This window comes from Zeugodacus cucurbitae, chromosome 2 (genome assembly GCF_028554725.1).
Source record: "Zeugodacus cucurbitae isolate PBARC_wt_2022May chromosome 2, idZeuCucr1.2, whole genome shotgun sequence".
Classification (NCBI taxonomy): domain Eukaryota; kingdom Metazoa; phylum Arthropoda; class Insecta; order Diptera; family Tephritidae; genus Zeugodacus; species Zeugodacus cucurbitae.
Window position 1 is genome coordinate 2,280,745 of NC_071667.1, and position 27,742 is coordinate 2,308,486.

Below are 27,742 nucleotides of genomic sequence, written 5' to 3' on the forward strand. Positions count from 1 at the left end.
GCAATATCAACAGTACTGAACTCACCATGTCTGACGGGTTCAATTTGAAAATAGAAACAACAACAGCAATATTGCAATGGCCAGCGATTTCATGTGACCTACGTCACCTGCTCGCATTTCGATTACTTACGCCTGATTTGATTGAACCGCAAAACAGCAGGCCTGGGCCGGTGGCATTTCTGCTGCTTATGCCATGCCGTCAGCAAATCAGTGAATGTGTGTGCAATGATGCAAATGATGTCAGCAATAGCTGATTGAAGCCAATATTAGCTATTTTCGCGGCGATCCGGTAGGTTTACCAATTGAACTGTAATACACTCGTTCAAAGCTTGTAAAAATTGTGAAGAATTTGTCAATGACCAAAGTTATTATTTGAGCAATTCTTTTCATGCCATTGTCAGAGGGATATTATTAGCTACACATAAAGAAGTGGTCACGGCTTTTAATTTATTTATGCCAATTTTAACTTGTATGCCGCTCACGTATTAACGCCACTTCCTAACTATGGAATTTCCATCAACGCAGGCGCCGAGCCGCCAGAATCGCCGTCTATTAATGAAATTCCACACATTTTCGACGCGTCAATTCATTCATTCAATAAAATTACAGAAAGAAATATATACTCATACGGACCATGTATGGTATGTGTAATATACACATGAATTACTCGTAACGCATACGCCATGGCACTCTTCTTCATTGTAATATATATCTGATTATATATAAAAAGCAGTTAGTCGCTGGTTGGAAAAAGTGATCTTATGAAATGTAGGTCTATTCACGACATTTCCATCTACGAATCCTAATAATACTCACTTTCACCATTAACCGTTTCTTAGTATGTACTAATGTACGTTATTCATAAGAAATCATATGCAGAGACGACCGCCCTCTTGGCCATTTATTTAATTGGAAGTTTGAGTGAATATAGATTTCTAGCACCACATGGTACTACTAACAACAAAAAATATTTACGAACATTTTTTATGAGTTTTGTATAAAAAAATGTTGTAAAAAATGTACATTCCAAGAGTGACAAACTTATGACATGTGTTTTTAAAAGCCCAACATACTAAACGTGATCTGCAAGCTGAACAGCAGAGCTACACATACACACACATATCACCAACGAACCCAGTAAGACTTTTACAGCCCAAAGACGGCAAATTGTTTGGTGTGGATAACTGGCTAGACAGCGGTGAGCGCATTCTTCTCAATTTCATAACGTATGCAAGAGACATACACGCCCGCAAGGTTGCCTTAAATACATATCAAACTCATTTTCATATGTCGTTTCGAGTGGTCTTAGTTCAACCGGGCTTCGAGAAGACGGGATACAAAGCTCATATTAAAGTTTTGCCAACTTTTCTTATCTTTTATAGTATGATCTTCTTCATAATGTAATCTAGGGTAATTCTTTGGACGAATACCCTGGCCATATAATATATAGGTTTTCTTCCAACCCTTAGTCAACTTGATTCAACTTTCAAAGATGATTATAAATATAATTATAGATAAGCATTCTTTACTCAATAATTTAAATTATATAAAAGTTAATAACTGTTTGCACTTAACTGCATTCATCTTTACAGTATGCCGCTCCTTAGATATACGCAACTCACCCAGCGAATTGAGCCAGTTGCGCAACTGCACGGTCATAGAAGGTTTCCTACTCATCACACTCATGAACCAACACAACACGCAGGAGTTCACACAGACCTTTCCATTGCTAACTGAAGTCACGGAATTCATCATCATTTATCGCGTTCACAATCTACGATCGCTATCACAAATATTCCCGAATTTGAGTATCATACGCGGTACAACACTGTTTGAAGGTTATGCCCTCATTGTCTACTACAATCCTCATTTGGAAGATTTGGGCCTGTCGAAACTGACGACCATATCGCGTGGTGGTGTACGCCTTGAGAACAATATCGTACTTTGTTATGTGGAGACAATAGCCTGGAGGCGGATTGTAAATAGTGGCGCCGAAATAGCAATCGAGGTAAGTTGGAATTTGGTACTAGGTATTGCTTCTCGAAACTAACTCATTGAACGATTTGTTGCAACAGAATAACAGCAAACTGATTGAGTGTCCCAAATGCCCGGGAGATACAAAGGCTGGCAAAGAAGACGGTGGCGATACTGAATTGGTCTGCAAGGAATTTGATGGACAAAGGCGTTGTTGGAACAATAAGATGTGCCAAAAGAGTAAGCCCTTTTATCTATTGTCAACATAACATCAAACTATTTTACCTTTTACTGCACAGTTTGCCCCGACAGCTGCAAAAACAATTGCATTGATGAGCACACTTGCTGCAATGATAATTGCCTTGGAGGATGTTCACCCAAAAACTTTGACGAATGCATCAGCTGTCGCGATTTCTCCATCTATAACAACACCTGCATCGATAAATGTCCCCCTAATTACTTCAGCGTAAGATCAAATTGCCCAATTGAAAAATAAATGTAATGGTAATGCTAATGCCTCTCATTACATCAAATTCCTTTAGTACTTGGATCGTCGCTGCCTCACAGCTGAGGAGTGTATTGCAATTGGTACCAAATTCGAAAACAACAAACCACAGATCATTGTGCCTTATGACGGCAAATGCTCCACCAGATGCCCGAATGGATACAACAAAATCGGCTCGACCTGCCAAGCGTGCGGCGACAACTGTGTGAACAAATGCGATGGTGCTCACATCGACAGTGTGGAGCGTGCGAAGGATTTCACTGGTTGCACGCATATTGTTAAAAACGGGCTAACCATAAGCATTAAGCGTGGCGGAAGTAAGTCGCAATTAGATTCTTATATTAAACCTATGTTTATTTTCGAATCCTTTCCAAGAACACTTAATGGAAGAGTTGGAATCGGGTCTGTCGTCCATTCAAGAAATCAGCACCTTTCTAAAAGTACAAGGTACATACGGTTTGACATCATTGTCGTTTTTCAAACATCTAAAGCGGATTAACGGTACTGAGCTCAGTGAAAACAAGTAAGTACACGATAATATCTATTTGAAATATTTTTGTATATACAATTGATTTATTTCATTGGTCTCGTGTAGATTTGCAATATACGCACTTGAGAATAATGATCTCGAATCAGTTTGGGGCGAAAACCGTACCGTACATATTGAAAGGGGTCGTGTATTCTTCCATTTCAATCCAAAGCTTTGTTACAATGAGATCGAGAAGCTGCTTCCGATGATGAAAGAAAATGCAACGTTCGATAAAAATGAAGTGGCCACGGATTCCAACGGTCATAAGGGGTCATGTGAGTGCTTAAATAACAATATAAAATATATGTAGCTTTATTAATTGTAACCGAACAAAACTATACTTACTTATTACATGATTATCTGTCTTCTAGGTAACACAGAATTATTGAATGTTACGGTGTCCAGGATAGGGAGTCGCGTTGCGGTTGTGGAAATCATAAATCCATTGGTTTTTGATGATAATCGGACATTCATTGGTTATCAATACTTTTTAATGGAGGATAAGTACAAAAATGCCACCAAATATTCACAGCGCATCTGTGACGACGGGTAAGGCCAATTAATTAATAATTAGAAACCCGTTTTTACTGTTGATGTTCTCTCCGATCGCGTATTTTTATGAAATTTTATTTCATTAGTAGCGTCTTTAGGGACTTATTTTTACAGAGCAGATATTAAGAAACATATTAACATTAACATTAATTATTGTTGTAGCTGGATCGTTGGTGACCCAACCAAAGACGAAAAATATATCTTCGTAAATCTGCAACCATACACACAGTATGCATTCTATGTCAAAACTTGGACCATATCATCGGAGAAACGTAACGCACAGAGTAATATACATCATTTTAAAACGAAATCGGCACAACCTAAATTCGTACAAAGCTTAAACGCGTACGCAATATCGAGCTCAGAAATCGTAAGTAATATCGGGAATAATTGAACGAGAGACACATAATTGTACTATATATCACATGTTAAATATGTCCACCATATCTCTTCAGGCAATTACATGGACGCCACCCGCGAATCCGCAAGGTAATCTTACAGTATATCGTGTGCATGCAACTCTCGACAAACGGAGTCAAGTTCTGGATTCACGTAACTACTGCAAGGATCGTAAGTGCCTTCTAACGATGCTTATGTAAACGTATATGGGCATCTATTTGTTCGATATAAACTATGAAATTATTATGCTTTATTAAATAGCCGCCCAAATCGACAAAGACGATGATGCAAAGGATCCTACACGTGATAGTGCTGGTGGAGTGACTGAACCACCAAACGCTGCCAATTGCAAATGCGATGGTGAGAAATCGCCAAATCACAGTGACATCGATACCAGCGAGGCAACAATTGTTGCTGGCATTGACTTCGAGAATACGTTGCAGAATTTTATTTACGTAAAGTAAGTAACTTCTACAAGAAAACGCCAGAGAACAAATTTTCTAATTTTTTTTAATTTTACAGGCATACAAACGATACCAAAAAGCCGAAAGCTAAAAGTGATGATCAAAACAAGGCATCTCCCACTGATATGGATGCTAAACGACGTCGCCGACGAAGTGAAGGTAATCCTGAGGATAGTTTTCTTGTACGGCACATGCGTGCTGTGCCTGATAACCTCGAAAATATTATACTGAAGACAACGTCTGAAGACGGTAGTACGGAGGATGCGACCATTATAACCACAGTAGCACCAATCGAAAGAACCACGCTTGGCAATAAAAATGCATCGAACAATAGCGACATTCATATGGATTCGACTGGACAATTCTATGAGAGCTTCGTACGCAATGTATCGGTCACCACCAATAAATATGTATTCCAGAACCTCAAACATTTCTCCTTCTATACGATCGGTGTCGAGGCATGTCGAGAACCCGAAGATGGCGCCACAGAAAAAGAGTGTAGTGATATACGCATGAGGTTTGTGCGTACTAAAAAAATGGGTGGGTATACACACATACACATACATGTATATATTATATAGTTAACAATATTATTAAGCAATAAATAATCTTTGAATAATATACAACGCGTGTGATTTCAGAGGGCGTGGATAAAGTAGATAATTTGCGTGTTGCCTTGGTACAAACAAACACAACGCGAAGTGAGGTTCGCATAAATTGGGACCCACCTGCGAATCCTAATGGTGATGTGGTCTCATACACGATTTCCTATAAGAAATCCGAGCAGGATGCTGTGGAAGAGAAGCGTTGTATCACTGAAGTAAATTATCGCAATTTGACAAATGGCTACAGGATGCAGTTGCCGACCGGCAATTACAGTATTAGAGTGCGCGCAAATTCATTGGCTGGCGATGGTGTTTATTCAGAATTTGTCTATATTGACATTCCGGTAAGTAAAAATCCACAACCCTCATCGATAACTGTATTTCAAAAGTGTTAAACTTTTTTCACAAAACCATAGCCTGAGAAATGGTCTGGAGCCTTGATTGCCGGCATTTGTGTTGCAGTGTTTGGTATTATCTTGTTGATGGGTGGTGTATATTGGTACGTTCGACGAAAATACGCGCCTCCAAACGATATCAAAATCATTCCCACCGTCAACCCCTACTACATTAGTCTGCAATATGTACAAGACGGCTGGGAAGTAGAACGAGATCGGGTTATACAATTAAGTCCACTAGGTCAAGGCTCCTTCGGTATGGTATATGAGGGTATACTTAAAGGTTTAAGCGGCACTGAGGATACTCCTTGTGCCATTAAGACAGTCAATGAAAATGCCACTGACCGTGAACGAATTAATTTCTTAAGCGAAGCCAGTGTTATGAAGCAATTCGATACATATCACGTGGTGCGGCTACTCGGCGTTTGCTCAGTCGGCCAACCAGCATTAGTCGTAATGGAGTTGATGAAGTTCGGTGATTTAAAATCATACTTACGTGCACACCGTCCCGATAGCGTGCAAGGTGATGAAATGCCATTCAGATACCGCGAAACGGGTGTACAGCCCCCACCTTTAAGTCGTGTCTTCCAGGTTACTTGTTTGAGGTTTTGTTTTTGAAGAGTATCTAAACTTGATATTATTCCTGCAGATGGCTATAGAAATTGCCGATGGTATGGCTTACCTATCAGCCAAAAAGTTTGTGCATCGCGATTTAGCAGCTCGTAACTGTATGGTTGGTTCCGATTTAACAGTAAAAATTGGTGATTTCGGCATGACCCGTGATGTCTATGAAACTGATTACTATCGTAAGGGAGACAAGGGTATGTTTGCAAAAACTCATAAGCATTGAGAAGAAACCAATACTAAATTATAAGCATCTTTACACAGGTTTGTTACCAGTCCGTTGGATGCCTCCAGAAAGTTTACGTGATGGAATCTATTCCACTGCCAGTGATGTGTTCAGTTATGGTGTAGTGCTTTGGGAAATTGTCACACTCGCTTCACAGCCATATCCCGTATGTATTTAGATTCAATTGTTTCCAATTGCCTAACCATTTTTGTTTCTAGGGTTATTCTAATGATCAAGTATTGCGCTTCGTAATCGAAGGTGGTGTTATGGAACGCCCTGATAACTGTCCGGACAAAATTTATGAAATTATGCAGCAATCTTGGGAACATCGCCCCTCAAAACGGCCATCGTTTTTCAAAATTATACGCATTCTCTTGGATCATGTGCATACAGATTCCGAAGGATATCTTTCGCGTTTTCGTGAAGTGTCTTACTACTTCTCGAATGAGGGTACGCAAGAACGTGAAAAAGAGCGAGCCGGTATGTATATCACAGTGTGCCCATTTGTAATAATCTAAGATTACTACATAGTTTATTACGTATGCTGACCATTAGTTATTAGCAATACTAACATTTCTGGACCATTTGCCTTTTTTAGAGAGCATGCATCCCTCGGGTGATATATTCAGTGAGGAGAACGAAATGGATGATGCTACCACTCCCTTGCGGACTGACGAATTCAATGAATACAAACTCAATTTGGCTAACACTTCCTCAGTAGAACATGAAGGCGAAAGTCCAATGGCCATAGATGATGACCATCCACACTCTCCATATAGGTGAGAGCAAGCCAAGCAACATTCAATAATTTAGGTAATTTTTAGGCTATCAGAACAAATTTCTATTGCGTCAATAGCAGATATTTCAAGATATAAAGGGAAATCAAGCTTTAACATTCTAAGAAAGAAATTCCTAGAACATAAAAAATATGATACAAAGTATATATGTATATATTATATTCCATGCCTCCTTTTTATGAATTCGTAAAAATGGAAGTATTTTATGTTTTCAATAGAAAGTTTGAAGAAATATATAAGCTCCTAATAAAATTAAAACTTTTAGACATAACCAATTGGAAATTGTTCGGTTATAGCCCAAAAATTACAACAACACCATTAAAAATACTCCCATGATATTAAATTTAGTTGTTTTATAAATAAGCTCGCAATATATCAAGCAATATAAGCTTATTTATCGTAACAATGTTATGAAAAACATATAACAATTAGCACTCAATCGTGTTCGTTAACTCGTTAAATTCATTCCTCATCTATGTATCAACGTACACATACATGCAGTTACCATTAATGACTGATATGTATACATACATAGTATGCATTTAATGGAATTCGGGAGCTATTTGCAACTCACATATTATTTGTACAATAACACTGTCTTTAAAATCTCACAATGAATTTTAATTCTTTACAACAAATTCCATTCGAACAACAGCCACAGCCTTGTCTCAGCCAACATTATCAGCAGCACGCCCGATGGTCAGTCCAAAAATAGCTACAATTTCTCGCAAATGTCGCACAACAATCAAACTCTGCTTAGTTCGGTGCCATCGACATCGGCAGGTATTGTCAGTGGAGGTTCTCACTCGCATTCTCATCAGCTACATCAACCCGGTTCACAACTGCGTCAACCGCGATACAGCCAGTTTCCAACTGAAGAGACTGCAGCCAATTACGTACTTCCAGATTATGATCCTCGTGCAGCATTTGATACCAGAGATGATAGACAAAATGCCTTGACTAGTGCTAGGATTGAAACAGACGAACGCGGATATGAAATGTACGATCCAAGTCCGAATTACCGAGAGCATGGACCATACGACGCAGCTGTAGACGACGATGACTTTGATGGTATACCCGCCACTGGTCACAGCTCCAGAATCGGTAGCGGCGGCCAACAACTATTGCCACGACACAAACCACGACATCGTATGCCCACCATAATGCCAATGTCCAGTTCAATGCCAGATGAAATGACAGGTACACCTATTGCTTCGTCTTTGCATCCATCTACTGCATCAGCTGCTTCGTCAAATGCCTCATCAACCAACACGACAACTGGGCGCTACTCGGGTTTAAAAGCCGTGGCCGACAAAATGCGGTTTAAAAATATTAACCGTCGCATATTCAATCATAAGCGCACTGGTAGTAATGCCAGCCATAGAAGCACGAGTTCGAATCCGAATACCACAACTTCTTCGAGTAGCACTTCTAACATAGCAACAGGAGTAAGCATTGGTCACGAAAAGAGTATAAGCGGTCATAATTTGGGTACAATTGAGAGTGGAGGTAGTGGTAGTGCTAGCAGTTATGTAACACCACGTTTTTTTACTCCATCATCGGATATAAATGCCACCGATAATCCTAATTACCGTTTACTAGATGAAACTGCAAATACTTCGTGTCTTTCAGGCGCAGATGACGTCTGTGATTCCAAAGCAAGTGGAAATAGAAATTACAAACGCCTCGACGAATCTTTAAACTCCACATTAACACCTGGTAATCCTGGCAGTATCAACACCACATCCTCTCGACCGCTTGTACAATCTATTGATAACTCCCCTTATACTCTAATGGGTATAGCGGGGTCAGAGTCTACACTACGAACCACAGATAATCCTAACTATGTTGTAATGAATCAACCAACAGCGCTTACAATACCACCCGCAAAGCTCCCTCAAACGACTACCACCAGTCCAATTGCACTTGCACAAAGAAGTGAAGATGCCGCATATACAATAATGGGACCTACGTCATATGATCCAGGGAATAATAGATCATCGACATCATCCCTTGGCGATGATCTCAAACATGCAGATGATGACGATGATGACGATAATGATGATGATGAGCCAACTGAGCATATAAAAATGGAACTCCTCGGTGGCCATCGGCATGGCAGTGATAAAGCGCAACAACATCGCAAATCACGAGGAAAACGAAGTCGCAGCCAAAGTCAAAACAAACAACTGGACGAAAAACCGTCATCAAAAATTGACAACTCACCAGGAACAACTCCAACCAGTGGCTTCACTGCCACAGCTGAAGGTGGCAGCAGCTATGTAAGTTTAACCCCCATAGCAACAGCAATGACTACAACACCTTCACCTGTGCAGTCCAAACCCTCTGCCACGTACTCACTCAAAGAGAAATGGTTACGCCAGCAATCCCAGCAGCCACAACAACCTCCTCCAAATGGCTTCATAGGACGCGAGGCGTAGTGTCAACAAGCGAAAGAAAAGCGAAGAAAGAGAAAGACAAGGAAGCGCACACTGCCAATATAAAGCAAATGACGAATCTTAACGAAGTATAATATGTATAACACATAAGTGGTGAATATATTTAGTCCAAATTATGTTCAAAAAATTGTATGTTCTACGCGGTAGATATAAGTATATAACTTGGTTGATGCATGTACATACATACAATATAGATGGCGCTTGCTGAGTGCAACATTTTTTCCTACTGATATTTTTAAGACAAAAAGTTAATTTAATTAAATACCTAAAATATTAAAATGTAAAATTATATGTATATGTATGTACGTATGTGTGTATAAACACAGATATAAATATATATTATATATATGTATGTATATATATGTCAAACATCAGTTAGTTAATATTCACCTGATGTTCACAAACCAAAACTGTTGAGACGTTCACGCAGTCTACTGTCGGCATGAGAAATATGCGCTTAACTGAACATAGCAAACTGTAAAGGAATATTATATGATTACCAAATGTACATTTACTAGATAAATGAATGTGTATAGCACACATGAGCCTAAATTATTGACGAAACAACAACCAAACAAAGAATTTTATAATGAAGAGACGTTAGGATATAATTATTTAGAGGAAAAGCTTACAAACAAAGTGATTGGGAGATTGGATAGGGAATGGATTGGAATTGTGCGAACTGAAAAAACGGGTTTAGCACAAAAATTAAATGGGTGAATTATTTAAAGTATGAAAAATAAGTGCACACCTCCACTGGCCGTCAAAAATACCATTTATCTCAATGTTCATATTGTTCGATAAACTTTTTCCACAAATAAGGGTTACAGATTTTTATGTGATTCATCTACAATAAGTAAGCATTCCTGAGAGCCAAAATTGTATATTGTAAAAGCATGTCTCGAGTTATTTGATCCAAAATTAGTTTGATTTACTGACATCACATTATACATTATGATTATATATCGTAACATGGGAGACGCGAGATGAATTAACGATGTGTAACTGACATCCGAATGTTTGAATTATGATTAATACTTTGTTTGCGTAATTGCATCTCAGTTTCATTTTGAAATTGTTTACATATTATTATGAATATAAAATTTCACTCTGTAGAATACGTGTAATATTAATGTAATGTACTTATGATGCTTTTGGCTAAAAATAACAAAATTTAAAAATCTAAAACAAAAAAATAAATTCAATTAAATTAAATTAAATTATATTAAATATAATGTCAAAACTTAAGGAACAATAATCAAAAAAGAAGTATATTATTAGAAAATTGAATAAATCATATTAGGAAAAATGCATGCTAATGCAAATGAATAAATACGCATAGAACTGGAAAGATAGATTCAAAGTGTCAGTAAATAATAACTAAGAATTTTTTTTTTTAAATGATATTCTAATTGAGATAATTACAAATGTATGTGTTCAGCCAGAAAACATTTAACACACGAAAGAAATTTTTCTGCTCAGACTTATCAATTATTTACATATGTATGTATGTACATACAAAAAGTATAATAGCTTGAATATTTATTTTAAGGCAATAAGACAAAACCTTTGCAATTTCATTACTACTAATTTACAAAAGTGAAATATCAGTTATTAGATCTACAATTGTGGAGAGAACAACCGTGGTAATACAATAATATTTTTCAATGCAGCTTGGAAACAAAGTAACAAATCGCTACTAGACTTCAATAAATATTACATAACCATATTAACAACATACATATATACCGGTACATATGCATGTATCTCCTATGTATATTGAACAAGCAATACATTGAAGAAACGCAAAGTCACAGTTAAAACTCTAAAATGGAATAATTTTAAAAATTCAGTTCCACACTATTTCCAGTCATTTTTCTATAGATATTTTGACTTTAATCGAAGATTTATGCACGAATAACGATACAGGATTCACACACCCACGAAATAAAAAAGAATTATTTATAATAAAATAACACAAAGTACAAATTAAATGTAAGCGCGACACGAAATAATAGTAATAAATGAAGTAACATAGGGAAATATGTATGTATGTATATTGAAATAATTACTCTTGGCATAATTAATTGTAATAGGATTAAGAGTGAGAACAACAAAAATTAATTCACATGTACGTGTATAAGCAAAAGAAGACGTTATAATAAAAGATGAACAATAATTTGTACAGCCGACTATAAATTGGAAAAACTCTACTGGAAATAAGGAAATTACAAATTGTTTACAAACAAGTAACAAACAAGTAAATAAGATTGGTAAAACTACGAAAATCATCATGAAATTTTATTCAAAACAAATGGTGATTGTGCAAAAGTTTTGAATTTATCTATGTGCAACTTTTGAAAGTTATAATAAATATATTTTTTATTTAAACAAAAGTTTCGCTTTCGATTTAATATATTGTTCGACTACCACTATTTACAGAATCTGCTTATTGTAAACCAGCCATTTTCTTCCATAACAAACTTGGCTGCAAGTAAATTGCGATTCCTAAAAAATATGCGAAAAAATTAATTGTTAATTACGAAGAAGTTTTAACACGTTTTTCACTTGGTTTGTATGTTATTCGTAACTGATCCGGCGGCCATAAGAGATGTTCAAAGACCTTTACTGAAAATTACGCAGTTATGAGTATTTTCTTTGGAATAGTTTCAAAGTTCATTCATTCAAACTGCTTAAATTGTTTATTCAGTGGGATGCTGAATTTGTTTTCGTTGCATTGAATAAACAGAAGCATAGTTAAAATGTGAAACTAAAACATAAATATGTATATATAATAACTAAAAAGAAAATTCAGAAACGCCGCAATTTTTTCGAACATATTATCGATTTATAACGAAACAGAAACTCCATTATTTTTTATGCTATTTCAACTAATAGAAGAAGAAAGATTATATATATATTATATATTTTATGGCAATATTTCTCAAAATATTTTTATTATTACATGTAGATACGTGTTTACAGCATACATAAGCATGTGATTAAACTATGCGCATTGATCTGAACCTCTCGTTAAAAACAAAGTTGGTACTACTTTCGAGGAAGGTCTGAACTTTCGCTCGTATACGACGTAAATTATCTAGTCGGTAATAGTTGAAATACTTTTATATGTGTTGGATCTTGAATAATTGTGCTGCAACCCATATTTTTTCCAATTTCAAGTTTTAGTTGCTTCACAAACTCAGATGCTGTTTGAATATGCAAGTATTTCTTTAAAATTATTTTATTTAAATTTTATTTAAAATTGTACCTACAAAATGATTTTATTCATTCAATTAACTTCAGCTTAGTGTGTCATATACACTGAATGCATGAATATGGTGTAAAGGGATAAGCAATAAACTCTAATGTCCAGCATTTATGGGAATCTAAAGCATACACCTATACGCCAATAAGTTTACAGGATCGCTGTTTTATTCTATTAATTATGTATTGCTAATTTATAAATGTATTCGAAGCTAAGTATTTTTATACTTTGCAGGGTGCACATCCGCTGATGCAAATTACAAGTATTCCTTTGTCGCGAACTTACGAAAGATAAAACTGAAAAGTAGATTCTATAACACGTTTACATATGTATGTATATGTACATATGGATATATTAAGATATAAAATGGAGAATACTAAATATGCACAAGTTGCACTTGCTAAATGCACACATACATAAACAGAAGTAGCATATAGTTTAAGATTGAAATGCTAAAATAAATAGTTTAAATTAAATAATATTATTTGCATTGTAATTTTTACAAAATAGAAAAAGCTCTAACAACAATAATAGTAAAAAACGCAAAAAACGTTAAACATAAACAATAAAACAATAGATGTTGAATAAGCACTGGAAAGACTGAAATATATACATAGTTCCTTTGTTTTTATTGTAAAATGAGAATATAAATTATTCCAGCTTTATAAAGTGGTTACTACATGAAATATGTATAGTAAAAGCAAAGTGGAATATTAATTTAAGAAATCATCCTCCACAAATCAAACAACAATTTTATTATACAATAAATAGACGAAAATCAGCGAGACAGCCATACATATTCGTATGTATGTTTTATTATGAAAACGTAAAAAACTGAACTGTGCAACCATAAATATGTACATACATACGTAGGTAATGCTAAACATTTTTTTCGTAAAAACTCTGAGGCATTTGTTAAAGTTTCATTATGTTTTTTATTGTGTACAGAATTCGGAATATTTTACAAGGGTTTTTATTCATTAAGCACTAATAATATGTCAAGGAAATCGTTAAAGCTTCAACTTTTATAACATTTGGCAATTAGGTTAAATAGAAATTACATATGTATATAGTATAGATATGCTACATGTGTATATAAAAATATGTTGCTTGGAGAGAAATGCTACAACTAATGTGCTAAAGAAATCCAAAAGTTAGTCTAAATTTTGATAAGTATAGCAAATTAGCTTCAGATTTTTTACATTTACTTTATTACTAATAAAATGGAATGAATAACGTGCATATAAAACCCCCGCTTGGAATATACCGTCTTCTGAAGTAACTTATTGTAAGGAATATGAATGTAAACTATGAAAATGTAATTATAAACAAATTATACCTAAACGGATAAAATAAAGAAACGCATAATTACAATATATCGTAAAATATTTCATAATATATGCAATATAGACAAATACATATATAAGTAATTATATACAGTAATTGATGAACAAAAACAAAAGGCAGATTCTATTTAAATATAATTCCATACAAATAGAAAATCGTTAAGTGTTCTATAGCATTGAATTACACCACAATTATGCTAGATAACGAGTGTAATGTTCCCAGCCCAATAGTTTTTTTTCCGTCAAACGTTTTTTCAAACTTCGACTTTTTTGTGGTATCACCCTTTTCCAACACTGTGACAGAACGGATGACGGTAATAGGAAAAACTTATAACTGCTAAATATCAGTCGTAGTTAAACTTTCATGTAGTTGATTTAAATAAAGTTAAACACAAAATGGAAGGTGGATAAATAAAATACATTAAATAGTTTTTATATATGCTGTTGAATTGCCTTAACTTCAATCCCACTGAGTCAGGTGTTAAACTGTAATAAGGGCATCGTAATAGGCATTATGGAGTAAGGGCCCGATTTCACTCATTTTTTGCCACAGAGGCGCATTATTGGAAGAAAAACGTTACTTCTGAATTTATATAAAATATCTGAGAGTTTTTCTTATATTTTAGGTAAAAATGTATATTAAAACAAGTAAGGAAGGGCTAAGTTCGGGTGTAACCGAACATTTTATACTCTCGCAATTTATTTATTTAACTTTATTTATATTATATAATACACAATTTCGTCATATATATTGTATAAAGTCCATTGAAAGTTGGAAACCATAATATTAGGTTATAAGCACCGAGGTCCTCGTGTTCGATATATGGGGCCTTAAAAACCTATGGTCCGATTTCGGCGATTTTTAGAATGGGGCTGCCACACTATTAACATAGTATTTGTGCAAAGTGCTGCACCGATATCTTCACTAGTACTTACTTTATATATTGTAAAGTAAACGATTCAGATTGTCTTCAAAGTTCTGGTATATAGGAAGTAGGCGTGGTTGTGAAGCGATTTGGTAGGCCAACACAACATATCATTGAGGTGTAAGGAAACTATTACAAACCAAGTTTCATTGAAATCGGTCAAGTAGTTCCTGAGATATGGTTTATGACCCATAAGTGGGCGACGCCACGCCCATTTTCCATTTTGTAAAAAAATATGAGTGCAGCTTTCATCTGTCATTTTTTATGTGAAATTTAGTGTTTCTGACGTTTTTCGTTAGTGAGTTAACCCCTTAGTGAGTTAACCTAACTTTTGTATGGGAGGTGGGCGTGGTTATGATCCGATTTCTTTCATTTTTGGACTATATTAGGAAGTGGCTAAAAAAACGACTGCAGAAAGTTTGGTTTATATAGCTCTATTAGTTTGCGAGATATGTATAAAAAACTTAGTAGGGGGCGGGGCCACGCCCACTTCCCCAAAAATATTACATCCAAATATTCATAGGGCGATCCTTCATACCAAATTTTATTTCTATAGCTTTATTTATGGCTTAGTTATGGCACTTTATGTGTTTTCGGTTTTCGCCAATTTTGTGGGCGTTTGCTCAATTTCGAAAGCAACTTTCCCATGGTGCCAAGATATTTGTAAGTGTGCCAAGTTTCATCAAGATATCTTAATTTTTACTCAAGTTACAGCTTGCACAGACGGACGGACGGACGGACGGACAGACAGACATTCGCATTTGAACTCCACTCTTCACCCTGATCACTTTGGTATATATAACCCTATATCTAACTCGTTTAGTTTTGGGTGTTACAAAAAACCGTTATGTGAACAAAACTATAATACTCTCTTTAGCAACATTTGTTGCGAGAGTATAAAAAATTAGTAAGCACTGAGAGCCTCATGTTCGATACCTGGGGCCTTGAAACGGTGTAGTCCGATTTCGACAATTTTTAAATGAGCGATGCCACACCAATGTACAAATACTACAATGTTTTACTTCGTTTTCATTGTTTTTTGATATGTATGTATACCAATCAGGTGGAATTCAAAATTGTGTTCTATAGCAACTAGGTGTGGTTGTAAGCCGATTTACCCATTTTCCCATCATAATATCAGAGTTATAAAGTTTTATTTATTCAAGTTATCGCTTGCAGGGAGGGACAGACATCTGGACTTCAACTCGTATCGTCATCCTGGTCATTTTGATATATAGTACATAACAATAAATCTAACTCGTTTTGTTTTAGGAGTTACAAACAACCGCTATGTGAACAAAACGAAGATTGAACATATTTAAACTTCAAAACTAAAAAAGACTGTCACTTTATATACTATACCAAGGGATCATATAAAAAAACGGCCAGGCGTAAGGTATATACTGGTATACTAGGGTGTTAATTAGTTCTTTAATAAATTGATTATTATTATTATTAACCCAAACGATTACCCTCCTCCCGCCCAACCGACGCGTGGGGCGCAGTCCGCATACGAGCGGAATTTGCCGAGTCTAGAAAGGCAAGAGATTTTTAAGCGTCCGGTTCTCAAACTGCTCAGCTACAGAAAGAAACATTTCAACAGCTGAGATTTAAAAATTTATAAAAACAAAAAGTTAAAAATTTCTGAATATTATTTATTAAGAGAAGACAAAATAGTTTTTTTGATGCTAAATATTGAGTCAGATGGATCAAATGTGCTGGAATGCGAATTAAAATCATGACATATTCGGCAGAATGGTTCATTTAACTCAAAATTTGTTCTAGAAGATTTTAGAAATAATGGTCTAAACTGCCTGGATGAACGCAATGGGACATTAAACTTAATATCAGACAAAAGGAATGAACTACAAACTAAGCCATTCAGAAGTTTTACTAGAAAAATTATACCTAGCATTTCTCTGCGACTAGTGAGTGTGGGAAGATTTATAAGTTTTAAACGACTAGTATACGGGGGAAGATTCAATCTTGAATCCCAATGTAAGTGGCCTAAAGCAAAAAGTAAAAATTGTTTTTGAACGGACTCAAGCTTATCAGAATGGGATTGATAGCTAGGATTCCATACCACAGAACCATACTCCAATATAGGCCTTACCAATGTTGTAAAAAGAATTTTAGTAATATACGGATCACTAAATTCTTTAGACCAACGTTTAACAAAGCTAAGAGCACCTTTAGCTTTTAAGACAATTGAATTTACATGAGAATTAAAATTTAGTTTAGGGTCCATATTAACTCCTAAATCAACAAAGCTAAAAACTTGCTCTAAACTGAAGTTATTTATTACATAGGGGGAAAGATCAACAGTTTTACGGGAAAAGCACATCGTTTTACATTTTTTAAGATTCAGTGGCATATCATTTTTGTGACACCACGTAACTAAATTATTTAAATCCGATTGCAACTCAGTCCTTTCGTTATGAGAAGTATATGATTTAAAAAGTTTTACATCATCCGCATATAATAAAATTTCTGAAAACTTAATTACTGAAGGTATATCATTGATGAACAACAAGAACAGAATCGGGCCGAGATGACTACCCTGTGGAACCCCTGAAGTGACACTAATTGAATCGGATAAAGTATTATTAAATAAAACTTGTTGTTTTCTGTTAGTAAGATATGAGGATACCCATTCAAGAAGTCTTGGTTGAAAACCAAGAAGATTCAGTTTTTGCAAAAGAATTGAGTGGTTTACTCTATCGAATGCTTTACTAAAGTCTGTATATATAACATCAGTATTCTTATTATCCCTAAAACCCATTGACACATGGTTTACAAATTCAAGCAAGTTAGTTACTGTAGATTTCCCTTTACAAAATCCATGCTGAGAGAATGAAATTAAAGGAGAGATTAAGAAAGTTATTTGGTCAGTGACAATAGCTTCAAAAAGTTTGGGTATAGCTGACATTTTAGCTATCCCCCTATAGTTCTCAACAGATGATCTAACTCCACTTTTATGCAAAGGTAATATAAAAGAGTTTTTCCACATTGACGGAAAAATACCTTGTTTAAGAGATAGGTTAAAAAGCTTAGTTAAGGGCAGATAGATATATTTTGCGCAATTTTTAAGAAAGCTTGAGGGAATCATATCAGGGCCATATTTAAACGAATCTTTTAACGTAACTAAATAATTTAAGACATCTGTTTCAGAAATAATTGGTGTATTAATTACAGTACTCGGACATAACACTTGATGATATGGCACATTCATAGGGTAGTTTGAACAATAATTGGATTTGAAGAATTCTGCAAACATATTAGAAATAATATAATTGTCACATGACATTGTTGATTTATATTTCATCGCGGACGGAAAATTTGAAATCCTGCGTTTGGAGTTAACGAAACCATAAAACAATTTCGGATTACGAATAATATTATTTTTTACTTTGATTATGTAGTTTTTATAACATTTTTTGTTAAGTTCCTCAAACTGACGACGCAATTTAGAATATTTTAAATAGTCAACAAGAGCTCCAGTTCTTTTATAAAGTTTAAAAGCACGAGCTTTTTTATTTTTTAATTTACATAGCTCATTCGAATACCACAAATTTGAACTTTTTCTTTTGATAATAAAACATTTCGGAACAAATCTTTCAAAAATATTAAAAATTGTTTCATTAAAATGTGATACATTTAATTCAATATTACCACTATAATCAGGCCAAGTCAATTTAGAAAGTTCACAATTAATCTTTTTGAAGTTAGCTTTCGCAAAGTTGAACCGAGAACAAAGGTCCTGTTTGTTGCATACAAGTAATTCGTCTATGATTTCGATATTAATTTCCAAGGCAGGGTGATATGAGTCCTCTGGCAAAACTAAAGGATCAGATCGGACCACAGAAACTGTTGAAGTATTATCAACATAGACCAAATCTAAGAATTTACCAAACTTGTTCGGTATTAAGTTAATTTGGTTAAGACCCATCCCAGACATTTCTTCCAAAAACTCATTAAAGCTTAAACGAGTGCAAAAAGGGGTAATGCAATCGTCAACAGATTTCCAAGATACACACGGTAAATTGAAATCGCCTAGAACAATTATGTAATCAGTATTCTTAGCAATTGAAAAAACGTTATTTATTAAAGAAACATGCTGCGTATATACAGATAAGTCCGATTGAGGCGGATTAAATTGAATTATAATTGAAAAACCGAAACCGGAAGAACCGCGATATCGAAAATACTTGAAAATGTGTCTTTGGACAGTATATCGATCAAATGCTTATTCCTCAAAAGGACTAAGTATGCCACAGAGCTTTCATGAGAAGCAGTAAAGATTTACTTGTTATGTTCTTATTTCAACAGTTTAATAATTAGGCTGTTCCTCCTGTTTTCACTACTCAGTACACAAAATTAGCTTTGCATTAGTTTAACTCTATGCATAAGCTATATGTTCAGTATAATAATAACGAAATTTTAAATATATAATTTTTTATTACTATTTTTTACATTTCAAATAAACAACGTTTCGTCTCTTTTAATAAATACATTATATTTTTGCGATTATTATGAACTAGCGACTATTTTCAAAAATTTCGTAATATAACAGTGAACATATATAATAATGAATTTATAAATTAATAAAGTAAATTGTTATTTAGTTTATATTTAATATTGCAACGTTCTATATATATACATTACATTTAAATAATCAGGACAACGACACGGTCTTTAACATTAATCATTTTGGGTTGTAAACAGGCAAGCTATGCGTTAGAAATTGGCATTCCAGCGCAATCAATACAGTATTAAAAATTGCTTTTTTATTTATGAATATTCCATCTTTAATTCATGAGCATAAAATGAACGATTGGGCCTTTAGTCTTATATGTAACAGCATAAATATCTACACTGCTATGATGTACTCCGTTTAAGGCGAATCGCATAATTTCCAAATTTCACATTTATTTTATAAACAATTGATCACTTTTAGAACATGATGTATTTATAGGAATTTATACAGGTTGTACCCGGTCCACTTTAACACACAAAATCACAAAATTAATAATTAATACACAATACACAATACATAAGGAATAAATATTAGAAATATATGACCACATAGTTTCATGTAAAATGAAAAATAATATAATAACAAATTATGCTTTCGACCTACTTATGTGCAACGTGGTATGAACACGAATGAGACATTTAAAGTTAAATGAAGAGTTTACAAATCTATAATCTTCGCAACACTTTGTATTGGCAGCCAAGGGTTATTTAACTTTTACATCACACTTTCTCTATTGTGATAAATCTATTTAAATCATTGCAGTTGACTACAAATTCTTTAGATAAACGCTTATATTTGCCTTTTTTATAATTTACCTTAAGTATATACACATGGTTCTTTAGTTTAATTATTACTAACATTTCTTTCTGCATACGTGACTTTCACTTTTAACGATTCTCAAAACACCATACAATTATATACTTCGCGAATGCATTTGCTTTGCTTTCAGTTTGGTATTTCTAATGCTGTAAAAGCTACTATTAGCAGGTTGTTCAAATCAAGTAATGTAGTAACAAAAGTTAGTAAAAATAAAATTTAAAATCTAAAAGGTTTGTTAGAATTTAGATGAAATAAAAAGCACTGCATCCACTTAAAGGTTCCCAAACATAAGTACTTCATCATGCATCACTAGGATTTGCTATTAATTATCTGTTGTTATCTTTTGAGCGATTATACTTCAACAAGGTGTTTGTGGTTGGTATCAGTATTGTACATCAGGGTATCCTACGAGCCAATGACATCGCTTACAACACCCAATTATAAGTAGCATTGCTATCGTCATCGTTGTCGTTATTACCAAAGCTAATTGCTATGTAGTTTTGTGTTGACAATTTCATAAGTTTTGCAGGAACGCCAATAATTTCGTCTCATAATTTTTATTGGATTCTAAATTGCGCAATGAATGTCTCTCTTCAGGGAATATATGTAGATCGTAGGGCTTGTTTGCTCGATTCAAAGCCGATATTAGCTGTGAGGTATGGTAGAAGTGAACATTCTCATCGATGAGGCCGTGTATGAGTAAAAGGCGATTTTCTCTGAACAATGAAAGAACATCTGTATAATGTGGTTATCATAAAGCATTCATTTTCACTTACTCTTCGGGGAAAGCGTCTATGTAATTAAGCACAGAGCCACCTGAATATCCACGTTTATTACTCTGCGGCAAATCCATATAGCGCTCCGTATATCCGGTGTCATAATATTCCCAATTTGTAACTGGCGCTCCAGCAATTGCAACCTTAAAGACATCTGGATACTGCACTAGACCCATTAAACTTAGATAACCGCCTGTAAAATGCAATTATAGAATATTAAAAATCACAAAGCTTCATACTATTGTATTTATTACGCACCATAGGACCAGCCGTGAATGGCTACGCGATTCATATCAATGTAGCCCAACTGATCTGCCAATATACGTAATGCAGCCACCTGATCGTTCAGCTCCACTTGGCCCATACGGCAACGTATGTGAGTTTCAAATTTAAGACCACGATGTCGTGAGCCACGCGAATCGATGCAAATAACACAATATCCTTGCGCCGCCAACATATGCATACGCAACTGGTGTTTACCCTAAACATACGAATATGAATCATTAAACTAACCAATACTGGAATTTAATGTACCAACTTTGAATGTATTATTGACAGTTTGCACCTCAGGACCACCGTAGACATTAAGTACTGTTGGATATTTAATACCCAGGTGGAAATTATGAGGTTTAAATACCATTGCATATACGATTTCGCCGGACGGTAATTGCGGTCGGAACACTTGCGGACAAAATTGCGATTCAGGTTTGCCACCTTCATGCAGATAGCCCATCAGTGATAGTTGTATGCCATTGACCCCACCATTCTGGCAAGTTTGTGTAACGCGCATCACTTTGCAGGAGGGTAAACGCTGTATGTTGCAATATACTTGCAACATCAATTGACATGACTGCAAAATACCAATAATAAGAATGCTAATCGAATTATATTTTGATAAATACTATTACCTCATCAAATTCCACTTGATATGAATAGCCCGGTTCAGTTAGCAAACGAATGTGTTCTGGCCGTTGCAAACTCACCACATACAAGTGTTTTTCCAGTGGCGTGTCGCGTAATCCAATAAAATACACTAACTGTTGCGCTTTATCCACCCAAATGTTTCGATGCAAAACCTCCCATTCGCCGGAGGTAAGTGCTACCTACAAATATACAATCATATTCAAAAATTATTGAAACATTTTTCTCATTAAATAAACTCATCTCATTACCTTATTAATGATTCTTGGATGCAACGTCACACTATCGATAAAGTCTGTATGAATATCCATGTTCGCAGATGTTGTAGAAGACGTTGAATTTGTTCGACTATTTATTTCGAAATTGTTCGTATTGGTATGCGAGTCTTTATAACCATTCAGGGGGCCAGCATTCAGACTAGATGTGACCAGGTACAAATGTCTAAATCCCGTCTCCTCAGAGGCCCACAAAAAAGTCACCGTTGTATCTGTTAGTTCAAGAAAATAAAGTAAATCGTGCACGTTGACCCACGTATCCGAAGTCTGGGAGTAAATAACCTAAAATGAATATGTAGTCGATAGTTTCAGTGTATAAACGTAATAGAGTTTCTATAAAGGGAAAATACCTGTAAAGGTGACACGGCTCTGCAATATGGACTCTTCCAGCTGTGGTCAGCAGATCCTGAGGGTGACGACGCCGAGCTGGTGTACGTTTCGCAAAAATTATCCAACGGTATAAGTACCAAATCCAAACGTTGTTGTTTACGGTTCAAGCCCTGCATCCAAACGCTACAAAGACAATATTATATTTTATATGTATTTTATTCCACAATAATATAACCCACAACCGAAGTTCAGGCACAGCCGAATTTTAGATAAATTATTAACCTTTAAGACATTGGTGAAGTAATTGCCCTCTTTTTGGTATCCTTTCAATATACCGAATTATGCTACGCGTATTTGGATAATTATCTTGCTTAAAATCTACTTCACAGTAAACCTGATTAACAGAAATTATTAGTATTTTAGTGTGAGAGACTTTCTCAATTTTTGTCATATATTGACCGACATATGCCGTATTTTTAAGTAACAGGATCTTATAAGGTTCAAAATAGCTTTCTATGTAAATTAAGCGTTGTTCAAATAGTTATCACAATTTCCATAATAAATGCTCAAAACTGTAATCTGCGAATACTTGCGCCTGAACGTCTTTACTGTGGAGTGATTTAAGTAATACTCACTAATTAGAATCAGGAGTCCACCCAACACGCACTATATACTCCAGCCAAGGAAACACCACCGAGAGTGAATACGGTAAATCCTTTATACAAACGTCACTAATTTGCAACGACTCATTGAGAACGAATTGCACTAATTTAAGTTTGGACTTAGCATTAGCTGTGCCGGCACGCGGAAAACGGTATTCTTCTATTTCCCCAGGCATTGCTTGAGATGATGGGAATGTGTACAAACAAACATCGGATTCATCCACTTCCTCGTAAACAATGCGATAAACACCATCTTAAAAATAAGATAGATGATATACCAAAATATATTTTTATGTTTTCATTAATTTATTACCATTCGACTGCGGTTGCCACCAATAACCTTGGAAGCGGCTGAACTCCTCAAGCATTATATATGATGGCACACCTGCGCTAAGAGGATCATCTGCAATGGAACGACGACCATCATGTACGAATGTCAAACGCTCTTCATGCCCACTGACAGTATGTGTCACCCAAATATCGCTACCACTTATGTATGCGATTAAATCAGAATTTTGTGGACAGATTTGTGGGTCTAAGGCTGCCCATTGCGGACATGTACGCAATTGTGTGGGAAAAAGCGGGCTGGTCTGCAAAAATAAAGAAATTATAAGTAATATAGTAGAATCAAGGTCAGTTTTAATGATCTATAGAAAGAAATTATGCTTATTACTTTAATTTTAATCAAAAGAAACGGAGACTCTTACAATTTTATATTACAAGTGGAGACAGCTAACGAGATTCAAACACGATGCAATATCATATCATCGATGGAGTTATTAAACACAAGTTTACATACTAACATACATACATATATCACCATATAATAAGAATTTTCTTTTGTTATAAAAGCGACATTCATATGTAAGTATATATGTATATAAAAAATTTCAGTGATATTTTATAATAAACAACCTTAGGCTGGCTAGTAGTACAATCTAATTTTATAATCGCATATTTTATTTATAATAATAGCATATCACTCTTCTATACATACATACATATTTTAGTTCTCTATGCGAATGAGCGATATGTATGTATATACTACAAATAGGCAAAATCGGCAATATATAGAGATTATCCCATAAGCGAACGACAAATATTCGTCACCTTATCACAAAAACCTGCTAAAGGCCATTGACCAATAGCAATAAAAATTAAGATAATGTGCTACTTTTAAAAGCCCCCAATAAATTTCACGATTATCAAGTAAAGATGAAAACAGATTGTGTTATGACTCAGGAGGGACAAAACAATTAATCGATGAATCGATTATTAAATACAATATTATTAAACACAGTTTTGTACTTACATTATATCCCGTATCAAGACATTGGTAAAGATCACTAAAGCAGGGAAACACTATTTTGCCGCTTGGTTTATGTAGCTCAAAGGAAGTGATTCCCCACGTTGAGAGCCGTTTTCTTTCCTGCAGCAACTGGAATTCTCTTGACCATAAATTAACGCCTCCACTAGCTGCAGTAGCAGCCACACTTGACATTGGCTGTTGTAATACTATCTTCCACTGAAGTCTAATAGAAAAATACTGTGCCATTGAAATAATGAATTATACCACTGAAGCTTTGACAAACCTTTTGTTTGAATTACTTCTGGGGAAAGATGAACTCAAAATAGGTGATGAAGCTTGTGAAGAAGTTGGTGACGGCAAGCGAGTCGTTACACTCCCAAGGGAATCAGCAACATCAACTAATCCCCCGTCCGAAACTGCCGTAATATTGCTACCTACGATTACGCCATCAATACTACCATTTATCTCAGTGATAGGTGAATTACTTTGAAATACAGTTTCTTCTTCAGCATTCATATTAATGTCTGCATAGAGCAATGTTGGTTCCCAGGCATTAGGTGGTGTACTTAGAAAGTAACATCGCACCCGACCGTCAGATAAGGTACGAAACTGTATATTAGATGGCATCATACTGGATAAATTTATTAACTGTTTACGCATATCGTTAACAATCGATTTAATCTCTGACCATGACTTCTTAGGTGTTGGAGCTGGTACATGGCGATCGTCGTCTTCGTCGTCCTCCTCACAATCTTCATCATCATACAGCCCATCCATATTAGGAGGTGTTCCACTTGTTGGTGAGCTAAGATGATTCGATAGTGCAGAAGCTGCAGCTACAACAACAGCAGCAGCTTCAGCGGTTGTCGCATGGGCAGCAGCAGCAACCGTAGAGATAGGAGAAGTCAGTGAGTTGAACGCAATTCCTAAAGAAGAGTAGAAGGCATTTGCGGTGTTACCCAGAGAACTAATGCTACTAGGGGTACTGGCAGTGCTCTGAGTACGATCGCCCGATACACGCGAAGTAAAGCCATCTAAGAGATTCGCTAATGATGAAGTTGTGGTTATACGTTCCAACGATGAAGATTGTGATGATATCTGAGATAATGGATTAATAGGTATTACCGCACCAGAATTTGCCATAATGGTAACGTTAGCACTTCCAACACTTCTATTTGCATTGACAAGTCCAGCATTGTTGCTGATATTATTATGAGTTGTCAAAATTGCACTGGTTCCACTCATGCTACTACTCAGTGGCGAGGCATTCGCTGCAGATGATGTCGTTGTAGTGGGTGCTGATTTTAAACGATTTCGCTGTTGTGCCAAAGGTGTGTCCATCTTAATTTTAATGAACTTGATATTAAAAAAAAGTCTTCAAATTGTTGTAGTCCTAGGGACATTAGCATTCAATTATTTATTGCAACCTTTATTTGCCTTAATTTGCAAACTTCGCAACACGAATATTATATTCTGTACTTTATAACATTGCCATGAGATAGTCTGGAGTATTTTTTAGCATTAATAACTCAATTATTTTTATGATTTTTACTTTTAGAACTCTTAACTTAGTTTGAATTGTTTTATTGTTTTATTGATTTATTTGTAATTTATTTATTTTTTACACTTTGTTCCAATCTGCATTTTTGCAAGTAAATATAACCATATATATGCACTACTTTTTAATAATGTTTGCTTTTTATTACTACATTAATATTAACTATTTCTTTTAACTATTTCATTTACAAGTCTTTTTCATTTGGGTAAAATGCTGTATATAAATAACAAAAAATATAAATCACTCTGTACGTGTTAAAACAATTGCTTTGCGAGCACTAAGTTTTTTAGTAGATGAACAATTTCTCTTTCTTATACATTGCAATGAGACATGGAAACGAAGAGAAAACAAAATTGTAAACACATTAGATGGTTAATAAAAAATAATTTTTTTATAAGAAATTACATGTAAAAATTACTGAGAATCCTATATATTTACTTAGACCAAATTTGAGTATGACTATGCAAAATAATTTCGTTTACTGTTGCCCTACTCCAAATACAAGAAACTTTGCCAAGTCATTTTTTCCATAGGGTACGGCGGTACCTCTTCTGTGAGATGTGATCTATGCATTCTGATGCGTTGTTACATTGTTGTTATTGTCACCACTGCTCTCTGTCCGGCCAAGTACTCAATTATTGTCATATTGACAGTTGGACTTGTTATGTTTTTTCAACTGACAGTAGCTCTGCTATTATTCCAATAAGTGAAAGCCAGAAATCCAATAAAAACCCAATAAATTCTTATGCACGCAACTTTACATTACAAATTTAAAACTCTTTGATACATATTTGAGCAAAACGGAACAACTTCCAAATCTAATTAGATTCTCCGGATTTCTCCCCAATAATTTGCACAACCAACTCGACTATGCCTTAATTTCCAGTCCCACAATACCAACATATTTATACATACTCTCGTATAAAAACGAATACCTTTAAGCACTTAATGTAAACACTTAATATTCAGCAAACAATTTCGGCTTTTCTTGAACATGGCTCACATAAATTCCATTTCTTCTCTCTTTCAATTATAATTTTTCGATTTTTATGATAATAAATATATCTACAATTATTTAATTGCGTATTTCCAGTTGTTTTTCACTTCAATTGCCAGATTTCTTTAACTCATATTGACATTTCACTAACACTTCTTCTTCTTCCTTGCCAAACAAATCACATTAAACCTGATTGAAATACGTTAAAAAAAGCTAAATAATTTTGCGAATGGAATATATGCAGTATATTTTATAACCTAACAATGAAAGAATCGAACACGAACATATAATGTTTTAAACTAAAAATAAGTAAGGCAATGAAGTAATTTAAGAAAAATAAATGTGTTAACGTACGTTGAATACGCATGAAAATTGTCACGTTAACGCAAGAACACGATGTATTCATTGTGACGGCAATGAACGTATAATAAATTATTTTATTATATTATAATTTATTATATGTTCTTTGCTTTGGTCAAAGAAAAATGT

At 34.9% G+C, this 27,742-nt stretch overlaps 2 protein-coding genes across 13 annotated transcripts in view; one reads left to right on the forward strand and one right to left on the reverse strand.

Annotated features, from left to right (window-relative positions):
• Positions 1 to 20,741, forward strand: part of LOC105221673 (insulin-like receptor) — a 113,537-nt gene extending 92,796 nt beyond the window's left edge. For 5 of the 6 annotated variants that reach the window (XM_011198817.3, XM_011198816.3, XM_054236164.1 and 2 more), the window contains 18 exons: positions 1,593 to 2,008; positions 2,076 to 2,214; positions 2,274 to 2,440; positions 2,517 to 2,796; positions 2,855 to 3,002; positions 3,075 to 3,283; positions 3,380 to 3,557; positions 3,723 to 3,930; positions 4,016 to 4,130; positions 4,221 to 4,419; positions 4,482 to 4,963; positions 5,065 to 5,372; positions 5,445 to 6,014; positions 6,073 to 6,244; positions 6,312 to 6,439; positions 6,492 to 6,753; positions 6,872 to 7,052; positions 7,726 to 20,741. In XM_011198817.3, the coding sequence (XP_011197119.2) occupies positions 1,593 to 2,008; positions 2,076 to 2,214; positions 2,274 to 2,440; positions 2,517 to 2,796; positions 2,855 to 3,002; positions 3,075 to 3,283; positions 3,380 to 3,557; positions 3,723 to 3,930; positions 4,016 to 4,130; positions 4,221 to 4,419; positions 4,482 to 4,963; positions 5,065 to 5,372; positions 5,445 to 6,014; positions 6,073 to 6,244; positions 6,312 to 6,439; positions 6,492 to 6,753; positions 6,872 to 7,052; positions 7,726 to 9,511 (5,948 nt within the window). In that variant the 3' untranslated portion in view covers positions 9,512 to 20,741. Of the gene's footprint in view, positions 1 to 1,592; positions 2,009 to 2,075; positions 2,215 to 2,273; positions 2,441 to 2,516; positions 2,797 to 2,854; positions 3,003 to 3,074; positions 3,284 to 3,379; positions 3,558 to 3,722; positions 3,931 to 4,015; positions 4,131 to 4,220; positions 4,420 to 4,481; positions 4,964 to 5,064; positions 5,373 to 5,444; positions 6,015 to 6,072; positions 6,245 to 6,311; positions 6,440 to 6,491; positions 6,754 to 6,871; positions 7,087 to 7,725 lie in introns of all 6 variants that reach the window. The other variant, XM_011198821.3, reaches the window with a different exon arrangement.
• Positions 20,380 to 27,403, reverse strand: Dpp8_0 (dipeptidyl peptidase 9). Of its 7 annotated transcripts, none has more exons than XM_011198814.3 (12): positions 27,192 to 27,403; positions 24,982 to 26,039; positions 24,702 to 24,921; positions 23,703 to 23,979; positions 23,363 to 23,642; positions 22,748 to 22,910; positions 22,374 to 22,679; positions 22,110 to 22,304; positions 21,740 to 22,051; positions 21,460 to 21,682; positions 21,202 to 21,394; positions 20,380 to 21,141 (listed from the first exon to the last, which is right to left on the reverse strand). In XM_011198814.3, the coding sequence occupies exons 2-12, from the start codon at positions 26,037 to 26,039 to the stop codon at positions 20,940 to 20,942; spliced, it is 3,429 nt and encodes a 1,142-aa protein (XP_011197116.2). In that variant the 5' UTR covers positions 27,192 to 27,403; the 3' UTR covers positions 20,380 to 20,939. The 7 variants fall into 7 exon arrangements, with proteins under 7 accessions (XP_011197116.2, XP_011197115.2, XP_054092145.1 ...); XM_011198813.3 differs by having other exon boundaries at positions 24,982 to 26,091; XM_054236170.1 differs by having other exon boundaries at positions 24,982 to 26,201.
• Between the last annotated feature and the right edge of the window lie 339 nt (positions 27,404 to 27,742).

Excerpts from the sequence above, each read along its gene's own strand:
- Dpp8_0 (XM_011198814.3), bottom strand. The coding sequence starts at position 26,039 with ATGGACACACCTTTGGCACAACAGCGAAATCGTTTAAAATCAGCACCC. Across the intron at positions 21,683-21,739 it reads CTGTCAATAATACATTCAAA|GGTAAACACCAGTTGCGTAT; the intron begins GTTGGTACATTA and ends TCGTATGTTTAG. Across the intron at positions 21,395-21,459 it reads CATTCACGGCTGGTCCTATG|GCGGTTATCTAAGTTTAATG; the intron begins GTGCGTAATAAA and ends TGCATTTTACAG.